The 8,521-nt window shown below is 36.2% G+C and overlaps 2 protein-coding genes across 2 annotated transcripts; both read left to right on the top strand.

Moving 5' to 3' along the window:
* Window positions 1-868: 868 nt before the first annotated feature.
* LOC116019720 (putative wall-associated receptor kinase-like 16) lies at window positions 869-5,241 on the top strand. Its single transcript, XM_031260027.1, has 4 exons — window positions 869-1,420; window positions 2,218-2,625; window positions 3,506-3,706; window positions 3,793-5,241. The coding sequence occupies exons 1-4, from the start codon at window positions 964-966 to the stop codon at window positions 4,992-4,994; spliced, it is 2,268 nt and encodes a 755-aa protein (XP_031115887.1). The 5' UTR covers window positions 869-963; the 3' UTR covers window positions 4,995-5,241.
* A 68-nt stretch (window positions 5,242-5,309) lies between these two features.
* LOC116019583 (cyclic nucleotide-gated ion channel 18-like) lies at window positions 5,310-7,255 on the top strand. Its single transcript, XM_031259857.1, has 5 exons — window positions 5,310-5,699; window positions 5,799-6,008; window positions 6,231-6,544; window positions 6,628-6,739; window positions 7,089-7,255. The coding sequence occupies exons 1-5, from the start codon at window positions 5,313-5,315 to the stop codon at window positions 7,140-7,142; spliced, it is 1,077 nt and encodes a 358-aa protein (XP_031115717.1). The 5' UTR covers window positions 5,310-5,312; the 3' UTR covers window positions 7,143-7,255.
* Window positions 7,256-8,521: the final 1,266 nt, after the last annotated feature.

Below are 8,521 nucleotides of genomic sequence, written 5' to 3' on the forward strand. Positions count from 1 at the left end.
TAGATAAGGTAGTAAAATTTTATACATTTTAAATCATCTTAATAAAGAAACAATTGTGATGTAGTCCAGAGATATTACACGGTAGTTTCCTCCTTCAATTTCTTGGATTATTTGAATACCATTTCTGTCAACAAATCCTCCCCAAATAAATGATATGATTGAGTTCAAAATGTTTTAAATTTTTCATGGTATTAATAAAATACTTGGTAAATAAATATGTAACATATTTTGTATTATAACTTTGATATTTAATTACAAGATAGTGTAAAAGGAAGACAATGATCAATTTTAGTGGATATAATTAATTAATGAATTTGAAGGTAAGGAATCTTTGCATTGTAGAAAATAAAGATAATATAACTAATGAAATTATATCTATTTTTTAATTTTTTGAAAATGAAAAAAAATTTTGAATAAAGACATTATTGTAAACATCTCATTCTAAATTAAAGAAATGCATATGTATTATTTTTTGCTATAGATACTAATTTATTTAATTTGAGATATGACTAATGTGAGTAAAGCAAAATCAACAATAAAATTGACAATTAAATAGAAAAGGTAGGACTTGACCAAACTACATTTGCATAATTGCATAGATGGTATAGTACGTATTTCTAGAAATAAGACCATGTAATGCTTCAACAAGAGATCAGAATTACATTAGGTATCAATGTCACTCTCGTGGACATTACTTAGCATTGAGCAGTATTCCAAGTTGTGCATTTTGGGACCATTCATTATTAAGACGTGACTTCTTGATATATACTAATTTCAATAAAAATCAATGAATGAAGAAAAGTCTCCTTAATTACGTGTTCTTAGTCTTGGATGACTTGGTGTTTTGTTTGAATTGTATTCCCATGAGAGGGCAGGCATGCCATTACAATATAGTAGCTCCAAAGTGCAAACCATGTGACAGATCAAACACAAACCCCCAATATTATAGTCGAATTGAACAACATGAGCTCCTTCCTTGTACTAGTACTACTACTTGTGTTGTGGGCAGTACTAGGTTGTTTTGCTCCTATGGCCACATCAGAAAGTAATTACCCCATAGCCAAACCCAACTGCGATGATCATTGTGGGAACGTAACCATCCCATTTCCCTTTGGTCTGACCCAAGGTTGTTATCTAAACTCAGCCTTCTTGATCCATTGCAACACTACCACTAATGGATCTCGTAAGCCATTTCTAAAAGACAGTGATATAGAGGTGAAAACAATTTCAGTTGAAGGACAGTTGAGCGTTATGAACAGCGTGGCTGAAAGTTGTGACGAAGAAGTCCCGTACAGCTGGGCTTGGATCAGGTTTGCAAATTTCTACGTTAACCAGACTGCCAATAAGTTTGTCGCTGTGGGTTGCAACACTATTGCCACTGTCGCCGGCTACGACAACGATGAACGCTCTTACCAAACAGGTTGTATATATTAGACATGTATGTTACCGAGCTAACATTTATTGTTTTGAACATTGATTTTTTATTTAATAATAAGTGTTTTATTTATTTTATTTTGGTTTAGTTAATATTTGATATTATTTGAGTGATGATGTATAATAAATTAAGAAGTAAATACCAGTGGAGGTCTCTCGACTTTGATGGCACCGCCAATTTTAGTCCTCAACTTTTAAATCAACCACTTTTAGTTCTCCGACTTTGATGACACTGCCACTTTTAGTCCTCAACTTTTAAATCAACCACTTTTAGTCCTCTTAGTTGTTGTTTGTAGCCCTATGATACTTTCTTTACAATTGGACATCTAATGTCATTTTCTCAAGGGCAATTCAGTCATTTCATAATTAATGTATTAAGTATTATGTTTCCTCATCAGAATAATTGAAGAAATCCTATTCTCCACTCTTCTTTGTTAACACTAAATTTTGGACCAAATGACTGAATTGCCCTTGAGAAAATGACATTAGATGTCCAATTGTAAAGGAAGGACCATAGGTGGCTAGAAACAAAAAGTGAGAAAACTAAAAGTGGTTGATTTAAAAGTTGATCACTAAAAGTGGCAGTGTCATTAAAGTCGGAGGACTAAAAGTGGTTAATTTAAAAGTTGAGGACTAAAAGTGACAGTGTCATCAAAGTCGGAGGACCTCCACTGGTATTTACTCTAAATTAAGTATGGTAAAAATGTTCTTAGTTATTGGAATTCTAATTGGGCATTAAAATTTCACTAGCACACAGTCCTTCTTATGGTGAGTCTCATGCAGGTTGTATAGCCTCCTGTCGCCGCTTAGAAGATGTGGTGAACCAGACTTGCTCGGGAATCGGGTGTTGCGAGACCACCGACATTCCTATCTTGGCCAGGAACATTAATTTTACATTGAAAGCCATGACGCCAAATCAGTATACAGACAAAGTTCTTAACTGCAGCTACGCGTTCGTGGTGAAAAAGGATGAGTTCAACTTTTCGTCGGATATGCTTACGACCAAATGGAAAGTCGAGGAACTGCCCATGGTAATTGATTGGGTCATTTTCAACGAGACGTGCAGTAACTCTAGCGGCACATGCAAAGGTAATACCACTTGTGAAAAATATGAAGGTCCGGAAGGTGGATACCGATGCGCTTGTAAGAAGGGTTACCAAGGTCATCCATATCTTGATCCAGGTTGCCTAGGTACGTACACTCTAAACTTCATATGCTCAATTTTTTTTTTTTTTAAATTTAATTTGGGTTTCCTTGTATATATTTACTTAGCTTAGGGAATTTAGAAAATGATTTTTGTGACTTATTTTTTGAAAAAATATTTTAATTTTTTTATGTTTGACGGAAGATTATAAAACCATCTTTTTGTTTGGTTGAAAGTTAAAAAAATTGTAATTTTTTTGTGGGGTAAGATGATGGCCACCGTTGGTGATAAAAATAATTTGAAACTAGCTTGAATATAATAGAGATGAGAAAGAAGAGAGAGAAGGGAAGATAAAAATTATTTCAAAAATATCTTCCACACAAAATATAAGAAGACATTTCTTGCCAAATTGAATCTTTTCTCAGTTGACCAGAATATTTTTTTTTTACTTTATTTTCTGGAGTACTCAAACACAGAGAAAATCCGAAAAAATTACTCTGGAAAGTCATTTTCAATTTCCAAACAAACCCTTAGGGAATGTTAGATTGCTGGAAATATTAGATAACTGCGAATGTTAGATTGCTGGAAATATTAGATAACTGAGAATGTTAGATTCCTGTGTTTGGTTTAAAATTGAAGTAAGTAAATAAGACAACGGAAATAAGAAAAATTGATTAAAATGCTAAAAGCTCAATATTAGGAATAAGATAAGGGAATGTGAGATTACCTAAAAAATCGGGGTGTATCTCACATTCCCTTCCAATAGCTAAAAACTTCATCGGAAGGTTATGTTACATTCCCTGAGAATCTTATATAACTTAACCAAATATGGGAATCTTATATTACCAAGCAAATATAACCTTAGTTATCTTATATAACTTGAACCAAACGCCCCCTTAATGTAATTTCTTGTTTATCTGCTTGAAGATATTGATGAATGTTCAAATGGAGAAAACACCTGCTCCAAAAACGCCACTTGCTTCAATACACAAGGCAGTTATTCGTGCCATTGCAACGAAGGTTACCGTGACGATGACAATGGTGGCTGCGAATTACTTATTAAAGATGAATGCAAAGAAAATGGAAAAGGATGTCATTCGTCTAACAGAGTGAACATGATTGCTTTGGGTAATCATCTTTTCCCATTTAACAACACTTCGCCTAATTACCATTAACACTAGTTTAGGAAATCAAGCTAGAAATGTTGATTGCAGGTGCGACTTTAGGTACTATAATGCTGCTGGTCATTTGTTTTTCTCTATACTTGGCATATCGACAAAGGAAATCAGTACAGAGGAGAGAGAAATTCTTTAGGGACAATGGAGGAATGATTCTGCAAAAAAGGATTGATCAAGGTAGTGCATCTTCTGGCACAACAAGAATTTTCACTGCCGAAGAGCTTAAAAAAGCCACCAACAACTATGACCAAAGTAGAATTATTGGTCAAGGAGGTTTTGGCATTGTCTATAGAGGACACCTTCTTGATGGCAGAATAGTAGCAGTTAAAAAGGCCAAGATGATGGACCCAGCCCAAGTCGAGCAGTTCATCAATGAGGTAATTGTGCTCTCACAAATCAATCACAGAAACATAGTTAAACTCTTTGGTTGTTGCTTAGAGACAGAAATTCCATTATTAGTTTACGAGTTCATAAGCAATGGGACGTTGTCTGAGCATCTACACAACAAAGACAAGGCATCGAAAATATCTTGGTCAACCCGATTAAGAATAGCAACAGAAACAGCCGAGGTCCTCTCTTATTTGCACTCTTCAGCTTCTCCCCCCATCATCCATAGAGATGTTAAATCTGTAAATATTCTCCTAGATGATGATTGCACTGCCAGGGTATCCGATTTTGGTGCATCAAGATTAGTCCCTCAAGATCAAACTCAATTGACAACAATGGTGCAAGGAACATTTGGTTATCTAGATCCCGAGTACTTACAAACCAACCATTTAACAGAAAAGAGTGATGTTTATAGTTTCGGAGTTGTGCTTGTGGAGTTGCTAACGAGTAGGAGGGCTCTATCTTTTGAGGGTCCAGAGAAAGAGAGACATCTATCTCAGTATTTCCTTTCATTGTTGAAAGAGAATAATATATTCAAAATTCTTGATGCCAACATTGTATGCGATGGAAACACTGAAGAGTTACAAGAGGTTGCCTTGCTTGCGAAAAGGTGTTTGAATGTGAAGGGAGAGGATAGGCCAACCATGAAAGAAGTTGCAGTGGAACTAAGTGGATTGAGGAGAGCAGCAAAACATCCATGGACCAATAATTTAGAAACTTCAATTGAATCAGAAGCTTTACTTACTGCGCAACCAGTTCCCTTTGGATATAATGCTACTTTCAGTATATCAACATCTGAATATGATAGTTTAAAACATCATATGGAGCTTCCCACAGCTGCTGGAAGATAATTGCATCCAATTCATCTCAACAAATTAGCCATCCGCCAGTCGTCACTCGTGGGAATGGAACCCCGGGTTATCCCAAGATTCTCCTCCACAAAGAGAGTTCACTTGTCACTTCAGCTACCCCGTTGGGTTATTTTAATTGTTGTTTCTAATAACGTTTGCTAATGTCTTAGGAACAAGTTTAGTATAATTTGAATTACTCTAGGGCATGACAATCCATGAGAAATTCAAAACCTATTTTTTCTCTCTACTCGTCCTCTTGTTTGCGAAATATTAATCCTCCTGTATCTGCCCCATGAAAGAGCAAAATTGACGTCACTAATGATGTTATACTTGTTTCTGAATGAAAGAAACACCAAGATATTGGATCCCAGAAGCGACGTGATGAACGTTTGGAATCATGTGTTCCTCGTCGTCTGCCTTATCTCCCTCTCTTTAGATCCTCTGTATTTCTACATCCCCTACGTGGGCGGCAAGGCTTGCATGTCCACCCACACCATAGCCTCCATCGCAATCACCTACTTCCGCACCATCACCGACTCCTTCTACCTCATCAACATGCTGTTCAAATTCCGCACCGCCTTCGTCGCCCCCAGATCTAGGGTTTTCGGCCGGGGCGAGCTGGTGAAGGACGCCCGAGAAATCGCGACGCGATATCTCAAATCCGATTTCATTATTGATTTTGCCGCTACTCTCCCCTTACCTCAGGCATGAATTTAATGAATTCAATGATTTTTTCGATCTTCAATTCCTCGATCTCAAGCTCAACATATTTGAATTGTACGTTTCCCTTGCATTTTCGCGTAGATTGTGGTTTGGATTGTGATTCCGGCTACCAAAGGTAACGGTGGCCACGACAACAACATTATCGCTCTTGTCGTCCTTATTCAATATCTTCCCAGGTTTCTCGTTAGCATTACATTAAATCAGAGGATTATAAAGACAACAGGCTTTATTGCTAAAACTGCTTGGGCTGGAGCTGCATATAATTTACTCCTCTTCATGCTAGCCACTCATGTAAGCACTTAATTTCCATTTACATACAACATTTTGTCCTGTTGTTCTCCCAAAACAACATATGAAAGGATGGGGCATAATCCCACACTGCCGAACATTGATCTTTTCTCTCAAATATTGTCTGCTGAACCAGTGAGCTAAGTCAGTGCGGACACATTCTAGTCTTGGGGTTCAACTTGTTTGTTTGTTTTATGTAATTGGGAACCCCAACCACGTACGCAGGTACTAGGGGCTTCATGGTACCTGTCTTCCATTGTGCGCCAGCAGTCTTGCTGGAATATGCAGTGTAGAAGTGAGCGTAATGCGGTTCCTCCATGCATTCCTAGTTTTCTGGACTGTAAGAGTCTGAATACCAATTCGCTTGAGCGGGAATATTGGCTCAACACCACCTCATTGCTTACTCGTTGTGATCCTAAAAACGATGACTCTGATTTCAAATTTGGAATGTTTGCTGATGCTTTTACCAGTGAAGTCGCTTCATCTCGATTTATCCACAAGTATCTCTATTGCCTTTGGTGGGGTTTAAGGAATTTGAGGTATGCACTAAGGCTGCTGCAATACATGTTTCATATTGACTGCTTTTTAATGTTAATATTTGTTTGAATAATGTTCTCTGCAGTTCATATGGACAGAATTTGAGGACTTGCACATACATTGGAGAAACACTGTTTTGCATTCTCGTGTGTATCAATGGTTTAATTCTATTTTCACATTTAATTGGCAACATGCAGGTAAGAATTGATGATTCTAGCTTCCTCTTTTTTCACTCTATCTTAATGCCTTGATATGAAATAGTATTTTGCATTACTGCTTGCAGTTATGTCAGGTTACTTGGAGTAATTATTCTCATCTATCTTCCTAGAGCATATAATAATTCTTTGTATGCTCTTTAATTTGTGTTAAATGTTATGAAAGTGTGCTTCAATTTACTTTACCTGTATGTATCTGCTTTATTTGCTAATTCTTGGTTTGTCTGTCTTAACTTGTCGATTCCTTAATTTTTTGTCGATAAGTGCTTTTATGCTATTTGTTTAATTTTTTAAAATTTATGGGTCTCTCGTTTCTATTTTACGTGTGCAGGTTCTTATGGTGAAAGTGTCCAGAAACATCAAAAAGAATTATTATGGAGTTTGAACAGTCAAACATGAGGAATATTTGTTGAAAGGGGAGCTTTTGGAAAGGGAGCAGAGTTTTTGGCTCCTTTGAAACACTTTTGGTAATCTTTTATGGATATCTTTTTGGATTGATTGTCTAGAGTGATTGTTTGATCTTTGCCTCTATTTGGACATTTTTATATCTCTATTTTGGTTATTAGTTTCTCTTTATATGGATTCTCGTTATGAAATTATTGGATATTTGAATCATCATATTTGAGGTATCATATCATTAGGGTAATCATGTTATTTGGATTATCGTATTTCGATTACTTTCTTGGATTATCTTGTTGATGGGATTATTTATGGGGAGTATTTTATTGATGGATGAGATTGCTTATTTTATGAAGAATATCGAAGTGGTGATTGGTGAATACTATTGTGAACATAGATTAAATATGATGGCGTTATCTAATTGGTGTATGGTGATTAGTATTATATTGCTTATGGATTATGATTGGATTATACATGTTGTGTGGTTGCTTGATATTTTATTGTTTGATGAATTGATTGTGGATTCTGGTTTCATTATATATGGATGTTGGAAATGCTGCATCTCTTGAGGATCATGCCCCTAATCAGGCGACTCAGGCACTCCGTCAGCTCAGTAGATATTGACCTTTGTTAATTATTTGACAAAAAGATGGGAGAAATCATTTCGTGAGGGAGAGTTTCACTTGTTGGTAAAACTTGATAAACTCTAATTGTTTGATTTTTGGATATTAGTATGGTTTTCTAATTATTTTGGGTTATTTATATTGGATTTTCTTTTGGATATTCTTGGATTTTCTCAATTATGGAATATCTATATTGGTTGGATTTCTCTTGGTTGATTGTTGGTTATTGCACAGTATTTTGATTGGGTTAATCATTAATGGATCTTCTAATCTGATTGTGCAGTGTATGGTATTCTCTTTGAGCGTATTAGTTAATTTTTTTATAGGATGTGATTGTAAGCAAGTATACTTAATGCACTATTTTAATACAATGATTATCTATCTAATTTTTTCCTAAAGTATATTTGTATCTATTTTTGTCAAATAATTGTCAAAGGAGGAGATTGTTAGTGTACAAATGATGCACATTTTATTTTAATTGGCTAAACTATTTGTCAAAACTTAGGTTTTTTTTTTAGTATGCTTTGGACCGTATTGCAACAAGGAGTTATTTCTAGTACTGTCAAAGCGGCCCGCCCCGCACCGCCCCGTTAGGGCCGCCCCACCGCGGGCCAGATTTCTGGCGGGCTTTTGCCGGTCGACCTGTTAGGCCTGCAGGCCAGACTTTGTGTAACCCTAACCCGCCCTGCACGGGTTCGCGCGCCTCGCGGGTTTTTTTTTCTTCAAAATTTTAAAAATGAAG

Source organism: Ipomoea triloba, chromosome 5 (assembly GCF_003576645.1).
Source record: "Ipomoea triloba cultivar NCNSP0323 chromosome 5, ASM357664v1".
Taxonomy (NCBI): domain Eukaryota; kingdom Viridiplantae; phylum Streptophyta; class Magnoliopsida; order Solanales; family Convolvulaceae; genus Ipomoea; species Ipomoea triloba.